The sequence below is a fragment of the Squalius cephalus genome, assembly GCF_949319135.1.
Source record: "Squalius cephalus genome assembly, chromosome: 5".
In the NCBI taxonomy this organism is placed as follows: Eukaryota; Metazoa; Chordata; class Actinopteri; order Cypriniformes; family Leuciscidae; genus Squalius; species Squalius cephalus.
Window position 1 is genome coordinate 29483495 of NC_137126.1, and position 24587 is coordinate 29508081.

The window sequence follows — 24587 nt, forward strand, 5'->3', positions numbered from 1 at the left end:
ATGTTTTGTGACAGATTGACACCAGTTCTTGTGAATGGAATGAAATACTCTGAAATTGACATAATCCTGTTGAAGGTCAGTTTCTCTCTCTCTGGTTTTAAAGCTTCTTTTTGAGTATCAGCTGATTGTGACATTTTTATATGCCGCCCCAAACAGAAGTGAAACATAAAATACACATCTGTGGATCAGACTGGGGCAAATAGACTAAATAAAACACCTGTGATTTGTCATTGAGTTCATGCGCACAACCAACATGTGATTTGGTTACGATGCTAAACCACATTAAAATAACCCCACATTGTCCTTTGGTTTACATTTGACTGTCATATACAAATTAGTAGCACTTTATTTTCCATATCTTTGTCTTTCATGTTAAGACACTTGAGTTCTAAAGCATCTAGTTAGCTTTATAAATGAAATGAACGATCAGAGTTAAAAAAGAAAAAAGAAAATTCAGAAAAAAGCTAATTATAGGAACAAATTTTGTGTTGTGCATTCCTACACATACCCTCTCAGTCTTGTACAATGTGGACACAACACTGTGTCAGACAAAAAGTTTGTCAAAAAAACAACTAGAAAACTTAATCTCTTAATAAGTAAATGATTTTCAGGGTGATGTTGAGGAGGATGACGCAGTCCCAGACAATGAGCAGGACATTCGCCCAAGGTTCCATCGCTCACGCACCGTTGCCCAACAACACGAGGGAGGAGACTCCATTGAGGACGAGGAGGATGATGAAGATGATTTAGATGACGATGAAACTATTTCAGACTGGAATTTGAGTAAGAAAATGGTGAAGTTTAGAAATGACAGACTCAGCCAAGTACTCAACGTTTGCTTGTGTCTTCATTGTTTTTTCTGATGTGTGTAGGGAAATGTTCTGCAGCTGCACTGGATGTCTTGGCGAATGTTTTCAGAGATGATTTGCTGTTGCATATTCTTCCTCTACTGAAAGAACTACTGTTCCATCCAGAGTGGCTTATTAAAGAGTCGGGCATACTTGTACTGGGAGCCATTGCTGAAGGTATTCAAAAATTACACACAAACGCATAATATGATTACAAAGCAAAGGATTAGCATTTAAAAAGAGAAATTGAAGTCTTAAAGTCTTACCTACACTACCAAAAAAGTTGAAAATGTTTTTGAAAGAAATCTCTTATGTTCATCAAGGTTGCATTTATTTATTTTTATCATAAATACAGTAAAAACAGTAATATTGTGAAATATTATTACAATTCAAAATAACTGTTTTCTATTTTAATATATTTTAAAATAAATGTTATTTATTCCTGTGATGGCATTCAGTCTTCAGTGTCACATGATCTTTCTGAAATCATTCTGCTCAATAAACATTTCTTATTATGAATGTTAATGTACTAATGAAAAAATGTGTAATTACCAGCAACTTCAAAAAAAGAATTGCACACCAAGTGCATGTAGTTAATTAGAATGAATATTTTAATAAAGTGTGACCTCCATCTCTCTTTTTTGACAAGTATTTTCTTTCTTTTCTTTAGGCTGTATGCAGGGGATGATCGCCTACTTGCCAGAGTTGATTCCACATCTGGTACAGTGTCTCTCTGATAAGAAGGCGCTGGTTCGATCCATCACTTGCTGGACTCTGAGCCGCTATGCACACTGGGTTGTTAGCCAGCCCCCCGATACCTACCTCAAACCGCTCATGACTGAACTGCTCAAACGGATACTTGACAGTAACAAACGCGTCCAAGAGGCCGCCTGCAGGTGAGCATGTGTCACAATATTGTATGTCTTGTTTAAAGTGCCCCTATTATGCTATTTTAAAGTTTCCTAGTGTTGTTTTGGAGTCTCCTACAACAGGTTTACATGCATCAAAGGTCAAAAAACTGTTTAATTTTCTCATAATATACATTTCCACATCACCACATTTTCAATGATTCTCAAACGACTCGTCAGATGAATCAATCTCTCTAAATCCCTCCTTTCCGCGAGCTACTCTGCTCTGATTGGCCAGACCAGACTCAGTCTGTTGTGATTGGTCTACATGCCAATTGCCATAAGAACATCAGATCTGCTTGTCCTGAGGCTTCCTACACCGTGAACTAAACACAGTAACGAACAATGACGTTGATTTTACCATATCAATGCGAGAACGAGTCCGATGATGAAACAATGGAAGAACTATTCATTCAACCCGAACCTCCATCGCAAGGACAACTTTAGAAGGATGTTTCAGTGATTCACTACTCAGTTTGAGGTACATTATGGGATGTTGCAACTGTAATTACTCACCATCAGCATTAACAAGTGCATGTCCATCAACAAACCGATTATTTTACTTATACTTATTTATTTACCAAGTATTTTTCTAATTTATTGCGGTGAACACGTGGAAACTGTATCAATAACAGTGCATACATTAGCCGAGCTCTAGCGTGAATGACTGTAACATAAAGTCATTATGTCAAACAAACAAATCTTGCTCCATGCTTAATCTTTACTCAAAGTAGTGAGAATGACAGACGATCTGCCTTAATAGACACAGTTTTAGGTAATAGTGGCCCACAACTGATCAGCAGAAGTATTTAAGTAAGACAGTAATAATGTGAGTTAACCACTTAGCAGGAGACCTACACAATATAAAACTCAAAACTAAGTATTTTGAACACCATCTTTCAAGAGCAAGCGGTTTGCGAATCCTGCATTGAACTCCGAGATTTGAGAAGCAGTCGTCAGTGAAATAAAGGGAACACAGCAAAAGTTTAGTATTATACTGCTGTGATATTGTGGTAAAGATTAATTTTAACCACTGATTCTTCACATGCTCGTCCTTGGGCAGTGAAAAAAACTGGCTTTACCTTCACATTGCAGAGCACAGTGTCTTCTCGACATGATGCTATCCAGACCAGTATCCACAGTAATCAGCTGCTGGTTTGAGGTTCAAGTTTCCCCTGGTGTCTGCGCGCGCAATACGCTAATGTTTCGTCTCGACGTCACAACAAAACGGATTATGACTCGCTTGAAGAGTCGACTCTTAATTTTGAAAGACAATAACTTTATTTAAGGTGCACTTTCAGATTTAAAACTTTGCAGGATGTTTTCATTCACTTAGAGCTATGTTACACACTACATGAAAGGTCATTTTCAAAAATCCATAATAGGGGCCCTTTAAAGATCACCTGAGTAGAGCTTAGATCGGGCCCAAAAAATCAAGGCCGACCCTACCCGAGCCTGGTCCGGCCCGACACATTAACTGTAATTATGAGCCCAAGCCCGATTTAAACCCGACCATTTTTTAGTACGTGGGCCGTTATAACCAGGGGCGATGCCAGATAATTTTTTAACGCAGGTGCTCAGGGGGTACTAAATATATTATATATAAATACTATTAATAAATTAGCAAACATTGGCCACTTAATATTTAATATTAAATTATTTGAATTATCACAATTAAAGTATTAATTTTATTAAAATTGAAGCACAACATTCAGCATTCAATCAAATATTCTTAAAGATTTATTATTATTGATAATGTTATTTCAACATAATATCTCGTTATTTCGACATATGTGTGCGTGTAACAAGCAAGGTGTGCATTTGTAAATCCAGTGACACGTGTGCATTGATTTTTATTAATATGATGAGATGCGCTCCAGTTCACGTGCAATGCAAGTGACCGCTGTCCACCGGCGCTTCCATGTCATGATTATAGTTCTGCTATATTTGCTTCTTATTTATTAAATCCAGGCAATTGGTTTATGAAAAATTGCTTAAAATTAAGATACAATTTATTCACTTTAAAGAAAGGCTTTCTACAAAACAAAACTTAATGAAGTGGTCAAAAAAATCATGTCTGACCCACTCCATGTCTCTCGATATTTTGCGCATCCTATCTTACTCGTGCTGTTCACTTTTCATAATCAACATAGATGGAAAAAAATAACATTATAATATTTTAACAAATATGCAACTAAATGCGCTTATTTAATGGCTACAACACGTATAGTAGGCCTACAGACTCTATTTGTACAGATTGCTGCACATTCATTTAATTCTTAATGTTGCACACATAAGTTGAAAGGCATTTGTTTGTGCATAGTAAAACATATCTGCAACATTTATCAAGTTCACAGATAATTGTGCATGCATTTATTAATTATTATCTTAATGAATAATGCAACAAGGACGAAGCATGTAAACTGCGTTGCTTGTTTATTCAGAATGGAATGGATCGCAAATGGATCTGAATGAAGAAATGTAAAAAAAAACATGAACAATGATGAATACAGAAAATGAACAAGAATGAACTTTGAATGGCCTAGGAGGACTAGGCCTACTACTCTAATATAATAAAACAAGGTTTTAGAATATAGAATATTTTTTAAACAAAATAAATATTTTTAAAGCCTATTATCCCGGGCCCGCTGTGATGCGTGCGAATGGAGGAGACGCTGCATATGACACGTGACATGTAGCATTTTGTAACACAAATGCTTGATCAAGGGCCCGGCCCGAGGGTAGTGGTGGGAAATATCGGCCCGCGGGTCGGGTCAGGCTCGGGCTCGGGCAGAGAACCTAAGCTCTACACCTGAGATCTCTTTTTATCCTCTTTTAATCTCTGACTCTTACTCTTCCTCCCACAGTGCCTTTGCTACTCTTGAAGAGGAGGCTTGCACTGAGCTGGTGCCGTACCTTGCTTATATTTTGGACACGTTGGTCTTTGCTTTCAGTAAATACCAGCACAAGAACCTACTCATTCTCTATGATGCCATTGGGACTCTGGCTGACTCTGTGGGCCACCATCTCAACAAACCAGTAATTGCACGATCAAATAAACACAAACGCTTTTGTAACAGGCACATATCTTTATTTTTTCAAACATAAACAGTAGAGGTAGAACATTTTAATTAAAATATTTGTAATTGAAGTATTTAATATAATTATAATCAACATTTCTCTTGCTTTGTCTGCCAGTAACTTTTCGTGTTGTTGTTCACATGCACTGTGCTCTATTTGCAGGAATATATTCAGATGCTGATGCCTCCATTGATACAAAAATGGAACCAGCTAAAAGATGAAGATAAAGACCTCTTTCCCTTACTGGAGGTAGTGATCTAACGTTTCATTTATGTAAACTACCGTTCAGAGGTTTGGGGTTGGTAAGATTTTTTTTTAAAGTCTCTTATGCTCAGCAAGTCTGCATTTATTTGATAAAAAATACAGTAATATTGTTAAAAAAAAAGTATCTATTTCTAGTATTATCAAATATGATTTATTCCTGTGATGGCAAAGCTGACTTTTCAGCATCATTTCTTCAGTGTCACATGATCCTTCAGAAATCATTCTGATATCCTAAGTTTCCTTGATGAATAGATAGTTAAAAAGAACAGCATTTTGAAATAAAAATCTTTTGTAACATTATAAATGTTTTACTGTCACTTTTGGTCAATTTAATGTATCTTTTCTAAAACATGCAGAGAAAAAAAAGATTAATTCAGCAGAAGTCAGAGGAAATCAAATATTTTTATTGTTTAGAATTTTGCATGTCAGTGTATGTCCTTGATGGTTGTGATTCAGAACAAGATCCTTATCATATGTTCGTTTCTCTTTTAGTGTCTCTCGTCTGTGGCCACTGCCCTTCAGAGTGGCTTCCTGCCATACTGTGAGCCTGTCTACCAACGCTGTGTCAACCTGGTCCAGAAAACACTCGCCCATGCCGTGGTGAGAGACCACTCATACATCAAGCATTCCGTAAATCTCTGTTAGCTTAAAGAAAATACCGGAGAGTGAAAAGAGTTGCAAAATGAGAAACGGGCATAATTTAAAAACATAGTGGATATCACATGATCTCTCTCTATCTGTCACACAGCTTCACCAGACGCAGCCTGAGTTTTATGAAGCTCCTGATAAAGATTTCATGATTGTGGCTCTGGATCTGCTCAGCGGATTAGCAGAGGGTCTCGGCGGGAACATTGAACAGCTTGTTGCCCGTAGCAACATTCTCACTCTCATGTACCAGTGCATGCAGGTAACTATACAGCATAACAAGGCTTTGTGGGATGTGTTTAGCCTAATATAACTAACACTAACAGAACTTCAACAATACCATTTGGTTGTTTCACTCTTCATTTGGTTGCTTTGTCCAAACTCAAGTTCAATTCCTCTCTCATCAGTTCCCTTTCTACAGGGAACTCGCACGGCTTTCCCAGTGTCTTGTTCCCCTTCTCAGTGAACCATGGTTATATTTGTAACCCAAACCGGTCTCTGTTCATTTATGCTAATGTTTTGGGGTCTGTAAGATTTTTTTCATGTTTTTGAAAGAAGTCTCTTATGCTCACCAAGGATGCAGTAATGTGTGTCACATGATCCTTCAGAAATTATTCTAATATTATGATTTAGTGCTCAAATAACATTTATTATTATTATCAATGTCGAAAACATTTTTATATTTTACAGTTAATATTTTAGTGGAAACCATGATTTAAAAAAAATATATTATTTGATGAATTGAGAGCATTTATTTTAAAAAGAAATCTGTGGTAACATTATAAATGTCTTTACTGTCACTTTCGATCAGTTTAGTGTGAATAACGTATTCATTTCTTTCAAAAACAAAAATCTTGCTGACCCAAAACTTGAACCATGGTGTGTTTGTGCCACAGTGAGTTCAACCATGCTAACTTTATGAAATTAGGACGGCTCAATTGCGAACCAGACCCCAGTCCACCTGTTTAAATTGAGTAAAGAAAAAAGGATTGCAAAAGCTGTTTTAGCCTTGTAAAAATTAAGTCTTTTGATTTTTGTATTTTCAAAGGATAAAATGCCAGAGGTTCGACAGAGTTCTTTTGCCCTGTTGGGAGATTTGACCAAAGCCTGTTTCCAACATGTCAAACCTTGCATTGGTATGTGGTTGCACATATTCCCTGACACTTTCTCAATTTCATCCATCTCGGTTTACCTTCAGGAACATACTTTTTTTTTTGTTGTTGATTGTTTGTTTGTGTTAATCTCTCCTTTCTAGCTAACTTCATGCCTATCTTAGGCACAAACCTGAACCCAGAATTGATATCAGTCTGCAATAATGCAACATGGGCCATTGGAGAGATATCTATTCAAATGGGTGAGAGTTTCATCATCATCTTCAGTTATTGATTTCACTGATTTCATTATACCTTTAAGGTTAACATGATATTTGTCTCTCTGCTCAGGTTCTGAGATGCAGCCTTATGTCCCGATGGTTTTACAGCAGCTTGTGGAGATCATAAACAGACCCAACACACCCAAGACTCTGCTGGAGAATACAGGTACCATATGAGGGGTGCTAGACCAGGCTGACCCCTCACAAGAGGTTTCCGCCCTCTTTCTTTCCCAAACTCTCCCAGTCCCCGTTCCGCAGTGCTTATTAATCTCCATACAAACTCCAGGAAGTGGACCTTACAAGGTTTGATAAAGGTTTTAAGATAACTTGATGTGAATATTAACTAACTAACTGTGTAATGCAATGAGCAATTTTAATGCTCATTTATTCTATATACAAAGTTAGTTCCCTCAGCATATCCTATCTTCAGAAATGAACATAACAGACCTTGTAACAGTCCAGCCATGGTATTTACTGAAGTGGATTAATAAATTGAATGAATTCCATGTACTGTAATTAAGTCACAAGCATCAGTCAGTGAGATATTACAAACCACGATAAATGTAAAACAGCCATGAAAGGAATATTAAGACCTGCTGTCTTTGATTTGAATGTTTTTTTACTTGAAAAATTGAACTTTAAATAGTCTTTTTTACCCTTTTAATTCAGAGAAAACGTCTAAACTCAAACTAAATCTGTTTTGTAGTGTTTAGATGAATGTATAGCACCTGTACCTCACAAAATATATCCCAGTTACACTCCACTCTAATTGGACTGCTCAAATTGAAGCTCTAGTCTGAGCCGTAATGGCCGCCGACATTGATGCCTTTTTTTAAATGAGGGTGAAGTGTAATGCTCCTAACATACTCCCAAAGAAACAAGGGTACTTGTAGATGTGTTCCTGTTTGTCGATTTATTTCTGTTGTTTTAGTTACTTTTTCTTTTTCAATGTGAATGCATATCTGCCAATAGATGTTGAATGTTGTTTAGTCAAGGACGGCTAATGTTTGATGCAGGATTGCTGATGTCTTGATTATTAATGTCACAAAGACTAAGTCCTTTAAAAAAAATGAAAAGTAAGCATGTGGCATAGGCAAATCCCCACTGACCATTTTTATGAGTCAGTTTCAAGTGTGAGTCTATTAACTCACTACTGTTCAAAAGTTTGGGGTCAGTAAGATAAATAAATGAATACTTCTATTTAGCAAGGATGCATTAAATTGATCAAAAGTGACAGCAAAGACTTTTACGTTATTACAAAAAAATCTATTTAAAATAAATTCTGTTCTTCTGAACGTTCTATACAAAGAATCCTGAAAAAACAAATCACAATTCTGTTTCCGCAAAAATGCTAAACTGCACAACCGTTTTCAACATTGATAAAAAATAATGTTTTCTGAAGGATCATGTGACCCTGAGGACTGGAGCAATGGCTTCTGAAAAATGTCCGCTTTGCCATCACAAGAATAAAATACATTTTGAAATATATAAAAATAATATTTGTATTTATACATTTTATTTATAAAAATAAAAATGTAATATTTCACAATATTATTGTTTTTTTTTTTTTACTGTATTTTCGATCAAATAAAGGCATCCTTGGTAAGCATAAGAGAATTTGAAAAGATCTTCCCAACCCCAAACATTTGAACAGTAGTCGATCTCTTCTTTATGGTGCAGGTTTGATATCATTAATGTTATGATATTGAGTTTATCTACTAATTAATATGATAATGGTGAATCAGCCCATCCTGCACTGAACTGCGTTCTCTAATGAGCCAATCATCTGCTTTCTGCATGTCTCATTGGACTGTTCATAAATGCCTGTCTTTAATGAGAATGTTGCATAGTTTTGTGTCTCTTAAACTTAGGTCTCCCTCCTCTGTGCCTCTTAAGATCCTGGTGGAATCTAGTCCTCTCCATGTAGTTCGCTTGGCGTAATATGCATTACTTAAAGAAACAAAAGAGACAGAAAGAAAGACAAGACTTTTCTGTTCTACTGAAGAAATTTTTGTGAGTTTAAGGGAGAAAATCTTACAAAACATGATTGTTTTCTGTAGTCTTCATCTCTAAAACAGGGATTTGGGGGTGGGGGTGGGGGGGAGAACATGCAATCATGATGGTGATGTAGAGACGTTACATAAATTTGGCGGACACTGAAAGTTTCTCTGAGCTGTAAAGAAGCTGTGTTTTCTAAGACTCCTCCCTTAAACGAGATCTATGTTTTTTAGTGTCATATTTTTACATTTGACCCTGTAGTCTGGGGCTGTGAAGAGCACTAGTGAAATCTTGTGTTTATTCTCATACACAGATTCTGTTGAGTTCTGTTTCTGAGTTGTCTGTTTGTTTGTTTGTTTGTTTCTTTTTGTTTTCTCCTCCCCCCTCATTCGCTCATGTCTTGGTTGGCGTTTGGTGCTGTATAACCGTGATTGCGTTACCTTAGCAATAACAATTGGTCGTCTTGGTTACGTTTGTCCTCAAGAGGTGGCACCCATGCTACAGCAGTTTATAAGACCCTGGTGTGTATTATTCAATCTTTTATTTCATTCATTTCCTCTTTATGTCTATCTTCTGGCTTTTCTCCCTATGGCTCTCTCTCTCTCTCTCTCTCTCTCTCTCTCTCTCTCTCTCTCTCTCTCTCTCTCACTCGCTCAGTTTCTCTCTCTCTCTCTTTCTTTCTGTCTTTCTCTCACTCGCTCAGTTTCTCTCCAAACCTTGTTCCCAGTGTTCTTGAAAAGGCTCCTGCTTTGCTTCATGCCTTGCGCTAGTATAGAAACATCCCGAGTTGTATATACAAAGCATACAATTTCGCTAGGATAATATTTATATCTTCTTGCCATGCAACAAGACACAGTAGGAGGCCTATTCAAGACATTTGAGAGAAGGCATCCCTCACTTTCGCTCTACCTTTCTCTCTGTTCTGTATGATTCAGTCTAAATCATTGCCAACCATGTGACTAACCCTGTCCCTCTAGGTCTTGTTGTTTAATTTGCCTCAGGAGCACCTTCATGTATTCTCAATTGATTTATTTCAGTTTTCACTTCTGTTTTCGTCTTTTATTGTCGCTATCTAACTACTAATTGAGTGCATGGGGTAAATATCAAATGCTTGCTGGTTTCAGGAAACAAAAGCGCTAGTTATCTATGGATAAAAAAAAGATAAATGGAAAAGCTTCTTTAAAAAGTATTTTTCCTCCCCATTAGATGTGGAGTCTTTTAGCTGCATGATTCTATCCCAGAATGCCTGCCCCAAAATGTGCACTAGTTTAACTCTATAAACTAGCAGCTGACAGAATACATGGTGCTATATAGACATTGTATTTGTTGTAAGCGTTGTACTTGTTCTTATAAAGAAGTAGGTTGTTTTACCACAAAAGCAGCTGAAGATCTTTATAAACAATAACATAATTTCTAAAGAAGGTAGATGTATATGATTAAGAACCAATGATATTGATGCTAGAAAAAATATAAGATTTTAATTTTCTGTAAAATTATTGTGGGATTGTCAGGAAATATTGCAACAAGCTGAACTCTTCAGGTAAACAAGAGAATGTTTTCATTACAAAGAAGATAAAAATGTTGGTTTCTCGATTGACCAATCTCTGTGATTTAAAACGTTTGCTCGTCCCAAGGTGCTCTGAGGTGATAGTCATGATATTGTGTTGATTATGTGTTAGTCCACAAGCAAACTAACCGCACAGGCTTGTTATTTGAAAACTGGTTCTTCCCTTCACTAGGTGCACCTCTCTTCGCAATATAAGAGACAATGAAGAAAAAGACTCTGCGTTCAGAGGAATCTGCACCATGATCACGGTCAACCCTGGTGGTGTGGTGCAGGTACGACACGATATTCTCAGTGATGTCTTTCTGAGTGCTCTGACAATCGAAAATGATCCTCTTTGTTTTCTTTACCATCCCTCTTCAGGACTTTATATTTTTCTGTGATGCTGTAGCATCCTGGATGAACCCAAAAGACGATCTTCGAGAAATGTTCTATAAGGTAGAGCGCTGTGTAAATATTTTACATGAGTCTGTGAGTTGGGAAAAACCTTCAAGGTGATTGTGGACGCATGCTTCATACTTAAGTGCGTGTTCCCTGTTAGATCTTGCATGGGTTTAAGAACCAGGTTGGAGACGAGAATTGGAGACGCTTTTCTGACCAGTTTCCCCTTCCACTCAAAGAGAGACTTGCAGCCTTCTATGGGGTGTAGATGTTACCTGATTGAAGAGGTAATTTTCCATGAGATTTCCTAAGCTAGACTCTCTATTAGAGGAGTGTGTCAAAGCTTCTTTATTAGGCTATACAGCACTCAAATTTAGCAAGCAGTTGTTTTTAAATGTTTACTATATAAAAGCAAATGTCCTGCATGCACAGTTAAATATATATCCTTCAGATATATCCTATATATCCTTCAGAAATCATTCTAATATGCTGATTTGCTGCTCAATATACATTTCTTATTATTATTATCAATGTAGAAATAATTTTGTAATATTATGTGTCTTTACTGTGACTTTTGATCAATTTAATGCATCCTTGCTGAATAAAAATATTAATTTCTTTAAAAAAAGAAATCTTACTGACCCCAACATTTTTGAACGGTAGAGTATATATTGTGCAGATTTTTTCATTTAAGATTTACATTTTTTATTTAAGAAATATTTGCATGTATATACTGTATATATAGTTTATCTATAGTTTATGTATAGTTAAAAAAAATCTTAATGTATACATGCATGTGTGTGTATTTATTTATATATATATATATACAAAATAATTATACACAGTACTTTTTAAATATTTTATTTTGGATGCGATTAATCATTTCACAGCCCTACTTTCAATAAGGTAGCTCAAATTTGATCAAATTTAAGTCAGTTCTACAGATTTTCTCCCAATGAACAGTAGACATACCACTGCCAAACAACCTTAAATGCTCGTTATTTTAAAGTGTTACTGATATCTATTTAATAATGATACTGTACGTGTAACATTAATCTAATTTGATCTCTTTCTCTCTTGTTCTTCAGCTTATTCACTATGCGAGAGGATGGGAACCTCTGATACCCAGGGCATATGTTGCCCTTTACCTGGGGGGAAGGGTGGTCTAGCAGGGGAGGGAGTCACACGGCCCACTGGACCCCTGTAGATGGGGTGGGAGGGAAGTGTTAGCTAAGGCACTAGTCGACGACAACTCGCCAAGCCAAACCTAAATAGGGAGGAAAGCTTTTTCATCATGTCATAACAATCAACCATGAGGGTGAAAACAAAATACATTGTTAGCGTTCATTCACCAGGGCACTTAATGTAACGGGACATCCAGGGGTAAAACAAAAACAAAAAAACAATGACATGAAGATATGTGTAAACTCTGTATTGTTGCACTCCTGACATAGGAAAGTGCCTGAAGACGAGCTCTGAAAGCTTAAAAAACAGGTTTTGTTTATTTTCTGGACTGTATCATTTAGAGGGGTGGGTGTGATGTAAATCTCAACTGGACGCTAAGCATAAGTTCCTTTGCATGGGGTGATGTAGGGTATAGCTCGACTGCATGAAAGTGTGCAGACCGTATTTTGTGGGCCAGCTATGCACAGCAGTAGACGGTAAACATTCTAACAACGTTCCATATTTTAGACGCTTCGTCTGAAAGGTAACAACGTAACTAGAAATGTAAGTCCTCTCATATCATTGATAGTGAAAAGGTTTTCATCTTTAAACATTATTAAACTGGCAGTGAGGCGAATATAAAGGAATAAAATAGGAATGACTGCATAACTTTATTTATTATTTTCAAAAATTTTCTTGGTAAATTACGTTGGCATGCGCAAAGCAAGAGAGAAGACTCCATGTCAACACAGTGAAGATGTTTGAACAGTTCAAACATCTGATTTATTGCTCTGTGCGAGGCTTTAATGTCCCAGTCTCACTTTCCAGTGTGGCTCGACATAGATCCAAACTAGTGAACCCTAAACACACATTTTGTTCATTTGAGACATCCGCAATTTCTTTTTGCTTAGTTTGCTCAGAGCATGATTTTGAAGATGCTTGTAATATCTGTTTTGACTGATCAGGTTAATCTGGATGTTTAGTTGTTTGATTTGTGCATGTTGGTGGCCCAATGAGCAATCTGTTTTTCCTAGCCCTCCCCCACAAACTAGGTTTAATAATGTGTTTTTTTCCACACATGCGCAACAGGTGACGTGTTTTCCATCCACATATTGCTTTTGTGACTTTTATTTAGTTCCGTTACCTCGTGCATGAAGTTTAAAAAACGTCCCACGTTGTGTTGTGTGTAATCCTGGACAGTACAGTGCTTGTGGAGGCAGTATTTGTGTCCCTCATGTGAATAGTAGCAAGCCTTAAAATGTCTGAATGTATCCCAGAGTGTGAGGATTTCGGTATTAAGAACTTTGTGCTTAAAAGTTGCTGCCACTTTAGTATCAGACAGACAAGACTGATGTTCATGCTCATCTGGAGGCCCGTGAAATGGTTCTTTCAGGTATAAGTTAAGATCTGGATTCAAACTGAACCAGCTGCGAGGTCAGACTTTTAAGGATGTACGCAGAGAAATGTTTTATAATTTTAGATCTGAACACCATGGGATACTGTCAGGTGTTTCTGAGTCTGTGTTGTGCTGGTGTATTTATGCAAAGTGTTTTTATTTTCTTCAGTTTGTCTGTCACATTCCAGCTGTTTTACATTGGTAACCGATTAGAGAGGTCGGAGATTCTTCTGACAAAAAAAATATGAAAAGAGCAAACAAAGAAACAAGATGTAGGCAGATATTATGAATGTTAAGTGTGTCGTCTTACACTTATGATTGCTGCTATGTGTTGTAATTTTCTACTTGAATATTTTATGTTGTAGAGACCTCAGGAGGTATGTTTACTTTTATTTTTGTTTAATGTATGCCTTTCTCTGCTGTTCAGTCTCCCATGTTTCATAATAATAATAATAATAATAATAGAGCAATTCACTCTAATCCATTCTGCTGCTGGTGAATATCCTTTCTAACTGGCATATTCTGTCACTCTGTCTTCTCGTAAAGGAATGTAAACTATTTTTTTTTTTAATAGAGGAGATAAAATATCAGTTAGTAGACACTCGTATAGCTTCATGTGGGGATAATTTTGAAGAAACTGACCCTTGTGTATCTGAACTCTTGTTATTTATGAAATATAAATGCAGTATATACTGTAACGCCTTGAAGTTAAACTTGAGTTTTCGGGGGGTGGGGGTATAAATACGGCCATGAGACTTGGAGATTGCACAGTAATGAATCTAATTTTTTCTCTCTTGTTTTCTTTTTGTGTACAAAAAGTACAAAAATGTAAAAATCTAAATGTTGTGTCCCCACCCTAGACTGCACCAACTGCTGTATAGTTATATGTGTGGAAATTAAGAAAATGTAATAATGAAGGAAACCTTTGCTCAAACGCTCCCTCTTTCTGGTCCGAGAGCAATTTTATTTATAGTGATTTTTGACTTTTATTTTATAATCTGATTTTGAAGAAAGATTAAAATATAGAAAGTAATCATTTTTAGGGGCCACCAAATATTTTGGATCATGCAAAGAATATATATTGTACTGTAAAAATTTTGTAATGATATTTGTATGACATTGTTATGGACGTGAGTTTGTTCCACTGCTTGGATCTGTACATTGATAAGAATAAACTCTTTTCAAAAATCACTGAGTATGTTATTTGTCCAATGAATTTCAAAGGTATTAAATATAAAATGCTGATTCAAATACCTTTTTGTGTATGTTCTGCCCTTTTTTTGGGGGGGGGGATTATCTGTAATACCAAGAGATATACCTACTACACAATTAATTTATAAATATCCTAAATTAAGGGCATTTGATTGATACACCAGTAACTCATTACACCGTGACCTTTCAGTGACATCTCTAATATAATATTACCACAATTCGTAGTATAATCCCATATGATTATTATACCAGTAAAGAGTGTCTACACTCAGAATTTTGAGTTTTGCAGTGGGACGTTTAACAAAAATGACACTATTGCATCATGGGAATGCAATTCTTGAAACTGCCAACAGCGTCGCTGTTTCTTTATAACAATTATCTCAATGAAATACTGAACAAGTGGAGGGGTGAAACGCAAGTGAGGAGGTGGAGTCGTGTTCAGATCAGGGAGGAAAACCCAGCAGAAGAGCAGGAAAAAAAGAGGAAAAAAGACCAGACACAACAACATCGGGGGGAGGTTGGTGGATTAACTGAGCCAACTGAGGCAATTCAAATTAAGAAAAGCGCCGCTGTGAAGAAGGGAGGACAGCAAGATGATAACGCCTTATTTCCTGGAAAATTTCTGGGTAGGTTGTTTATGTTGTGCTCTTATTTGGCTTTGCGGGTTAAAGACAACTCTTCAGCTTTATTCCTCTGTCATTATTTACATTGGTATGATATGCTTGATTTCTGGGGTTGTTCTTAGTGTTTTGTTTCACACCGGCCATTGTTGGGATAATACCGGTAAACCATGTTCGAGGCGAGCACGAGAGCATACTGGCCTGTTGCCCCCTCACTTTTCTCGGAGAATCCCGTCCAGCTAGACCGGGGATTGGGCCTCATTACATCCATCTGACAGACAGCCCACTACGTTCCTCCTCCGTTTAATCTGATTGGCTGTCGGCAACATCTTGGCATGATAATGATCCTGTTCTGCAACACCATTGAATGTTACGGCTGTCAATCACAATGCTGTCCTGCGCTAGTTCTTCCGTAATGAAGTTAGACCGGAGGCCAGAATGGTTAATAAAGTTTTGTGTAGAGTTATGTAATTCATGCATATGTGAAACGTGTAATGATTAGCCCCCGTCTCTGTTCGTGTTTATCGCTTTACTGTCAAGTTTTACCTCATCAAAATATGCCCCCTTATCAGACTTATTTGCTTCTTAAAGGGACAAATTAGATACAAGTTATGTCATAATTTACTCAACCCAAACATGTATGAGTTAAATACAACGCAAAATGAGATGTGTTAGGCAGAGGGTTAAAGTAATAGCCTAGTACAACATTTTGTTATATTTTACCCACTCTCATGTCATTCCAAACCTATATGGCTTTCTTTCTGCTGTGGAACTTAAAATAACTTATTTTGTATAATGTTTTGGCCATACAGTGGAAGCAAATTTTCACCTAAATGGTTTGGTTGTCAATATTCTTTAAAATATCTACTTTTGTGTTCTGCAGAAGGTTTGGAATGACATAAGAGTGAGTAAATGACACAATGTACATTTTTGGTTGAACTATAGCTTTAACAACCTGCCTAACATCTAAGTTAGTCATACAGGTTTTGGAACAACATGAGGGTGAGTGAAAGGACGGAATTTTCATTTTTGGGTCGACTTTCCGTTTTTATGACTGACAGCCTTAGTCTATCTATTTTCACTTTCATTGCATCTTTTTCTATTAATAATAGTTGAATATTTCCTTTAGCATGCCACAGAAGAAATCTTTTTTTTTGTTGCATTTTTGAGTTCATTATCACTTTCAGTAGAATGAAGGTGTATGCGTTCAGGTGTGGTCATGCACATCCTATCTTTATCATCTCTTACATTCCACAGACATCAAGAATCTAGTCACTATCTCCCCATTGTACAATAAAAGGTATTGAGGGTTTTTGTTCTGACTAAAGTTAATTCATTACCTAAGTGACAGAATGGATAAAGCCTAATGCAGTATGTGAGCATACCAGAAGAATCATCTGTTGTCATGTGCCGTATATGATCATGGTTTAACCATTAAACAGCATCTGACTGCCACAAGTGTTGGGCCGAGTAGGGTGAGAAAGTGTGCAGTTGGAAGCCGTGACTGTCAAATTGGGAGATGGGGGGAGATGAAGAGAGATGAGGGATTGCAGATCTGTGGAGTCTTCTCAATCAGGCCTTTGTGTCGAGGCCTCAGTGAAACAGGGACGCCTATGATCAGCTGTGTGCTTGTAATGCAGGGCACAGACATACACGCATATACCCCACACACAGAGAGACACACTCCTTCACTGAAGCTGTCAAGCTCAAAACATTAATGCAGGGAAGGGAAAGACTTTCAAAATAGTCTTGATATTTATCTGCCATGACATAATCATCTTTTGAAATGAATCTTCTTTGCCCTGCAGCGTCTGCCGCCCACAGTTGTGACAACTTACCCTAAACCACCCACAACAAAGAGGTGTGTGAAGGAAACCTCTTAGTCTCGTTTCCTTCAGATAAATACATGTAACCACAGATTTCCTCTCATGCTGAAGAGCACCGTGGGATTTGTCTAGTGAGCTTTTGACCTTTGCTGATACACATTCTCCTCTGTTGGTTATGTTGGTGGTTGTTCAGACTTGTTACAGTCAGAAGACACCTGCTTACGGAAATGTATCCGGTTGAGTCATACTGCAGATATTACCTTTTAGTTTCTAGGTCTCTCTCTAGGTCTTCATGAGAACTCGTTATTTTCTTTTTTTAATTTATGGTTATGTTAGTCATTTGTAGAGTCTAAAATGTCAGAACAGTTATTGATAACATTTACATGCACATCATTTTCCGATTACATTTACAGTCATTCATTTAGCTTTTATCCAAAGCCAATTACAAATGTGGAATGTCAAAAGCATACAGTCAACAGTATTCATTGTATACAATGCCATGTTTAGATAGTGAAATGCAGAAAATATTTTTTTTTAAATAAATAGGAGTTATTAAGGTCTATATTTTGTTTGCCTTTATTCTGGAAAGAATATACATGCTCTTTGGATATTGTTACAGCCCGCTCGTTTAAGGCCGCAACATTAAAGAGGGATCAGACACGATATCTAATGAATGCACATTGTTTTATTTAATTTAACAAATACTACAATAACCATGAATAATAATAAACATAAGTCTAGGGATAATCAGGGAAACAAAGAAATAACAAATATAATAATCACAGCAAAAATTTTAAGCTACATGATATAAGAAATGCATAAGAAACAAATGAGAAAGAAGTCAGTAAGATGTTACATCCCGGTCAAGAGACACTCCTGGGAGAAACTATCGCTTAGGGACTGCCTATTCCAAATGCAAACCAGAGCACTTATATACTCTAATCAGCTAATTATCAATTAACATGGGGGAGCGAATCAGAAATTCCCATGCTCTGCCCCAAGTAAGGGGAAATCTCAGGGTCGGACGCTGTCTCAATCTCTGTCCGGTGCAGGTAAAAAAGATATTATAATAATGTGGGTGAGGTACACTTTATACATCTTTATGAAATAATTTTACAAATCAGTAATTTGAAAACTTAATGTGAGAAGTGATTTCACAAACAGCGTAAGTGAATCAGGGCATGCTAGCTCTCAAAACCACATCACATCTGCACTATAAGCGCTCATGTTATAGTGAATCTGCCATGGCGCGAGCACAACTGGCATTTAAAGGGAATGGGAGATGAGACTCTGATTGGTTTAACACATGTAAATCCCAAAACACACCCATTACTCATTATGAGAATAGGGACAACCCTTTTAGACCATGCACCTGGCGAGCCGACCATTTTTCCCGTCGTTTAACTAGCAAAAGTGGATTTGGACTTAAGTGAACTTGCGCCCTGCGCTTTAGACCATGAGCTTAGATCGTTAAAATAGGGCCCTTAAAATGATAGCATGATGACCAATCACTGCGAAGATCCATCATGAAAAATGTCTAAAAATATAGAAAAGACATTTTAATATACTCTTTTTAAGGTCTCTAAATGTGCCATTTGACATCTTTGTTTTTTTAATGCATTTGAGTGCGTTACATTTCCATTGATCCAGAATGCTGTACGTCTGTAGGACAGATGTCCCGACTAACAGAGGCAGATCACCCCACTTAAACAGGGAGAATTCAGAAGGCCATGTAAAGGACTCAAAGCTGTGGTGAAAGAGATTCAGCTGAACTTTGACACTCTCTATGTCTAGATGTTTTGCTCTGCTCGTTGTTGATTTACCATACAGTATTTGCTCTCAGATTGGCAGTGTGATTTTCATTAACTGAGCTACTGTAATAGGTCATTCTGTGTCAAATCAACCCAATTTCGGAAACTTCCCAGACTCAAATTTATAATTTTGTTAATATTTTTTTCTGTAGAAAGACAAACAGAAATAGTGATGAAAGTCATGGATGTATATTTATCTATTTTGTAGAGGGGTCAAAATGACAGTTTTCACCTGAGATTTGGAGCCAAATTACAGGTGGGTAAAAATGACTTTTGAAAGATGGCAGCATCATTATTTTAAGCTGTTGAACGAACTTGATTAAATTAAGGAAAACTTTTCCACGAAAATGAATTACATTTTTCCAACAAAATCTAATTTGTTGGAAATGATTTGTTGTAATCTTGTTGTATGAACTTAAATTCATTTAGTCATTCCTGCTAGATAAAGTTTTGTCAGGTTAACTACAAATAATCTTTGCCCGGCCTAAAGTCAAACATTATAATTTTAGCTAATTTGACTCTACAGTTATTTCCAATGACAGTCACTGGTGTTCAAATCTCTTTTTACATAGTAATATTGAATATTACTTATGCAAGTCTGCGAGGTTTAATGCATGTATAGTGTATACTGAGTGCCCACAGCCCTAAACTAAACACAGTCGCCACTCTTCTGCATAATGGTAACCACAAAATTCAAAAACATTACAGAAAGTCCTCCAAATTTATAACATAACTGAATATTAAACACTAACAATAACTAACAACATCTTTCCATTTACAGAAAAAGACATAAAATAACACTTTAATCCCTAAATTTACCCTCCTAATGCAGTCCCTTGCAAAGCATGCTGGGAACTACAGATCCACTGCTCAGTTAGTTGTCAACAAAAATGATTCATGTAGTTTTCACACAAATTAATTAAGTAAACTTTAGTTTTAAATATATTAGGTCGATTGAACATAATTAAATTAAGTTGTGACAAAATATTTAACAATCGTGTTACTTTTGCTTATTCTAATTAATTGAATTTAACGAGGCAAAAATTCATTTTTTGAGTGTAGGTCTTTTAGTAAAATCTGTTTACTTTAGCAAACTGTGTTGCATTATGCCAACGGTGACCGTTCGAAAATGGAAAAAAACACTTGTGTTTTTTGCCTCAGTTTTGCCTGTAACCTAACAAGTATTAAAGATATCTTAATATCCTTTTAGCATCTAGTTCTTAACAAACTTTTCTTTTGTTATCTTTATTTTAAAGGTCCTGGATGGTTCAATGCCAAAGAGACCTTAATATTGTTCTAGATTCTCATTCTTGATAAACTTTCCTTTTGAAATCTTCATTTTCAAGGCCCTATAGTTCAGTCCCATCTATATGGCGGTCTCAAAGCAGCTCCATGTTCAAATTTACCCAAATTTTACCCATTTTCAGTAATCGAAAACCAAATATGATTCACTTTGCACACAGCTGATACTTATTGTATTTAAAGATGAATGTCTGAAGAATAAATAATGTTTAAACTAGAAATGTATCTTGTTTTCCTCTATCAAAAGAGCTGCATACAATATAACTCTGAGAACCAAAAATCCACTGAAAATGGAACAGCTCTAAATATTCACTGTGTTATTAAATTAAAGATAAAATATGATAGAGCAACAATATGAACAATGAAAATAAGAGTAGCTCTTACAATAAATTCAAACAAACATATTTAGGCATGAAAATAACTGCAGGAAATGTCTATTTTCTAAGCCAACCAATTTGATTCATATTCTTTTGGTTTCTCTGCACAATATTTAAAAAAAAAAAAAAAATGCAATGAAATACAGGTAAAAATGCAGAGTGTGTGTGCTTGCAGTCAAGGTCTTTGCATACAATCACGGTACTGGGAACCTCAACCAGTTTGTGAAACCAGTTGTCCCATTCAATCCAAGCACAAATATTTGTACCTTCATGTCTTGTGTGTTTTGGCTTTAACATATGAATTCTGTTTGATTTGTCCCGAGCCAGATTGTGGTTTAAAGTTAACACCCTCACAGAAACAGAAACATACACAAAGGCACATCACACCACATTAGAGTCAGCAAGCATTTTCCAATGCTCAATTTAGCAACTTCCACCTACAAGTTTTGTTCCTCATCCACTGTATGTCTGGTCTTTATCGAACTTCTCTGAACATCAAGGATTTATAGCAGGTCAGGCATAGTTTTGACAATGGCATTGTGAGTTACTGTGAGATTTGGTTTTCAGAAAATAAATGTGATAGTTATGTGGTCTTATGTTTGTACTTGAATAATAGATACTAAACACAGCATGTCATTTTCTGTGACTTTGAAGCAGTTTATGATTGGTTGTCTATTGCTAAACATTTTGCTGTAACATTCGGCACATCGTTTTACTGTTTACATTTCACATCACAAGTGTAAAACGTTGCTTAACGCAAGATTAAAACTAGCCTTTACCCCTGGTTTAAAAAGAGTTTAACCCAAGTTAAGTGTAGTGTCATCATGTTAAATATAAAAAATCAATTGAAAAGGATTGAACTGATAGAAACAAAATGACAGCAAAATTTCGTGTGAAGACAATTTATGACTGGACTTAAGTTTGAAGATTAGGCACAAAAAAGTCATATAAGCTGCCTGGACCAATCACAGAACAAACTGGCATGCAAGGAGAAGACGCCCAAAGCATTTTCCTGAGTTTGTTGTTTTTTTCCTATATTGTATTTTTCAATATCACTGCATTCCTCGCCTCGGTCACTTCTGTAGCGCTTGGCTTTCCCGTCGCTGTTCTTTCAACACACAATTGAACAATCACACAGGAAACACACACTGCATGATATTTGCTTTGTCCACAAAAGCTGATGTGGAAGTTACACACAGTATAAACCTGAGATGAGAGCTGCTAATTCTGTTTATTAATCATATTGATGTGTTTTTGCACAGTTGGTGATCATATCAATCTAAAATGCTTTTCTAGATTCTTCTCTGAAATACTCCACCAAGCTGCTTTTAAAATGAAAACTGGTGTGAATATATTCTGTGGAGGTACACCACTGTTCCACCACTGATATTTTTTTAGAAATTGATACTTTTTTTAGTCAGTAAGATGCAGTAAAATGATCAAGAGTGACAGGAATCGAATACTGTTAAATACTAGATACTCTTCTTTTGAACTTTCTATTCATCAAAGAATCCTGAAAAATGACTGTTTCCACAAAAAAATATTAAGCAGCTCAACTATTTTCAACATTGATCATGTATGAGAAATGTTTCTTGAACAGCAATTGAGCAAATGATTTCTGAAGGATCATGTGACATTGAAGACTGGGGTAATGATGCTGAAAATTCAGCTTTGTCACCACAGGAATAAATGACAAAAATATAATCAAGTAGAAAACGTTGTATTTATTAACATTATTATATTTGAACATTTATATATTATTTTAAATTATGATAATGTGTCACAATATAACTGTTTTACTATATATTTTTAATGCTGCCTTGGTGAGCATAAAAAAACTTATTTCAAAAATATTTTAATAAATAAATGACCCCAAACTTTTAAATTGTCATGTATAACTACAATGGTTATGAATAGATGGCATTTTTCTTCTTCTTGTGCTTTTCTTTGAATCACTGGTTGAACTCTCGTGGTGTGCCAGATATCTGTGTTTTCACAGTTGGCTTTTGAGAAATGCTAATAAAATAGCTTGCAATTTAGCTTGTTTTGGGTTGGTTCATTAATCTGATGTATTAGATGTATTAGGGCATATGATTGATTATGTCTGTTTAACAGATACGTTTATAGTCACTCAGAACAGATATTGTGTGTGTGTGTGTGTGTGTGTGTGTGTGTGTGTGTGTGTGTGTGTGTGTGTGTGTGTGTGTGTGTGTGTGTGTGTGTTTCTGTCATTAGAGGAGGGATCAGACCTCACTTCAGATCTGAATAATGCATTAGTTTAGCGCTTGCATTTTTAAAACTCTGATATTGGACACTTGTAGCGGCATTGTAACCATGGTTGCTATGAAACCCTTTGCACAGTTCAGATCAACCTTACAGCACTGACTTTCTCTCGAACGGGCAAAAATACGGAAAGTATGTTGCGGATGAACATGGTGGACCAGTCTGCTTTAAGAAGCCAGCTAGATGCCATTCAGACCATGGCAGCAATGATTGTTGAGAAACCTAAAGTGGTAAACAAATGCCAGCATCAGTGATGACATGCAGTCTGCCTCTCTTTCTTAACATTGCCTCTTGTTTTGTTTAGTTTTATTAGAGAAAAAATATAGTCATGTTGATTAAATGCAGTTGATTTTTAATGAATTTATGTTCTTTTTGGCAGGGCGATAAAAACAATGGATTTGATGTACTGTACCACAACATGAAACATGGCCAGATATCCAGCAAGGAGCTGTCAGACTTCATCAGAGAAAGGTAAAACTGTGTTTTTTGTTTGTTTTTGAGGGGATGAGGGGAGTTACCTCAAAGTCTAATGTTACATTGTTCATTACAGCCTGTCATTACTCAGACATTCATCTTTTCTAAAATATGCTCGATGTTAGCAGTTGTTATTAAAAATCATTTTCGTTCATTGACATAAAGTTTAAATCAAATAAAATATTAGATGAAAAGCCTAAACTTAAAAAAATATAAATGTTGAAATTAGAGATGTTGCCTTGACAGCTAACTAAAATAAAATAAAAGTCATTAAAATGACTAAAAATAAAACCAACAAAAATAAATTATAGCTAAATAGAAATATTACAAAACCAAAAGGTACAAATAAATGAAAACTGAAAATATAAAATTAATTCAAAATATTAATAAATACTATAACACTATATAAATAATACTAAAATTAACACTGTATGTGAATTGTTATGAAATCACCAATCATATACTCACTTAACACAAGAACCAAAAATCTATTTTTTTATTCGTGTTTTTTTTTTTTTTACTTGTCCGACTCATTCTTTTTTTTTTTTTTTTACTGCAGAAATCACATCTAACCTGATCCAAATCACATGTCTGCGGTTCAAAATGATAAAAATGTGATATTTAGAAATGCTCATCAGTCTTAACAGTGAGACCTGAGGCCTATACCATGAAGTCGGTTTAGGTGGATAGCCAGGTATGCTTAGTTTGTGCCAACCCTGGGTTTTAGGCACCATGAAAGTGGCTCTGCTTTCTCTCGGTGTTCATTGCCAAAGTAACTTATGCTCCACGGCTAACCTGCTTCGGGGCAGGTAATGTTCCCAGGGAAGAGATCTCAAACTGAAATTCAACCAATCAGCTGTGAGCAAAGTGACACATTAAGGCCACTGTAGTAACAGTTTTTTAAAGACAAAATTATCTGGCTATAGCAATGATTTTTTTATATGATTTATATAGGCTATTATTTATATAATTATTATACCCCTAATCCATTACACATGTGCAATTTTAGTTTAACAATCATTATTAAGCATTTAGTTTAAATGAAAATAAATATATGCAGA

The 24587-nt window shown here is 36.1% G+C and overlaps 2 protein-coding genes across 15 annotated transcripts in view; both read left to right on the plus strand.

Annotated features, from left to right (window-relative positions):
- Nucleotides 1–14812, plus strand: part of tnpo1 (transportin 1) — a 36714-nt gene extending 21902 nt beyond the window's left edge. The window contains exons 9-24 of one of the 2 annotated variants that reach the window (XM_079870839.1): nucleotides 15–75; nucleotides 612–783; nucleotides 873–1025; nucleotides 1519–1744; nucleotides 4624–4795; nucleotides 5000–5086; nucleotides 5594–5701; nucleotides 5850–6008; nucleotides 6795–6882; nucleotides 7002–7100; nucleotides 7189–7284; nucleotides 9562–9637; nucleotides 10856–10955; nucleotides 11044–11118; nucleotides 11222–11348; nucleotides 12150–14812. In XM_079870839.1, the coding sequence (XP_079726965.1) occupies nucleotides 15–75; nucleotides 612–783; nucleotides 873–1025; nucleotides 1519–1744; nucleotides 4624–4795; nucleotides 5000–5086; nucleotides 5594–5701; nucleotides 5850–6008; nucleotides 6795–6882; nucleotides 7002–7100; nucleotides 7189–7284; nucleotides 9562–9637; nucleotides 10856–10955; nucleotides 11044–11118; nucleotides 11222–11329 (1780 nt within the window). In that variant the 3' untranslated portion in view covers nucleotides 11330–11348; nucleotides 12150–14812. The remainder of the gene's footprint in view (nucleotides 1–14; nucleotides 76–611; nucleotides 784–872; nucleotides 1026–1518; nucleotides 1745–4623; nucleotides 4796–4999; nucleotides 5087–5593; nucleotides 5702–5849; nucleotides 6009–6794; nucleotides 6883–7001; nucleotides 7101–7188; nucleotides 7285–9561; nucleotides 9638–10855; nucleotides 10956–11043; nucleotides 11119–11221; nucleotides 11349–12149) is intronic. The other variant, XR_013821216.1, reaches the window with a different exon arrangement.
- A 414-nt stretch (nucleotides 14813–15226) lies between these two features.
- The window catches only part of fcho2 (FCH and mu domain containing endocytic adaptor 2), a 47241-nt gene continuing 37880 nt past the window's right edge, over nucleotides 15227–24587 (plus strand). For 7 of the 13 annotated variants that reach the window (XM_079872798.1, XM_079872799.1, XM_079872801.1 and 4 more), the window contains exons 1-2: nucleotides 15227–15459; nucleotides 23432–23523. In XM_079872798.1, the coding sequence (XP_079728924.1) occupies nucleotides 15427–15459; nucleotides 23432–23523 (125 nt within the window). In that variant the 5' untranslated portion in view covers nucleotides 15227–15426. The remainder of the gene's footprint in view (nucleotides 15460–23431; nucleotides 23524–24587) is intronic. The other 6 variants (XM_079872793.1, XM_079872800.1, XM_079872802.1 and 3 more) reach the window with 1 other exon arrangement.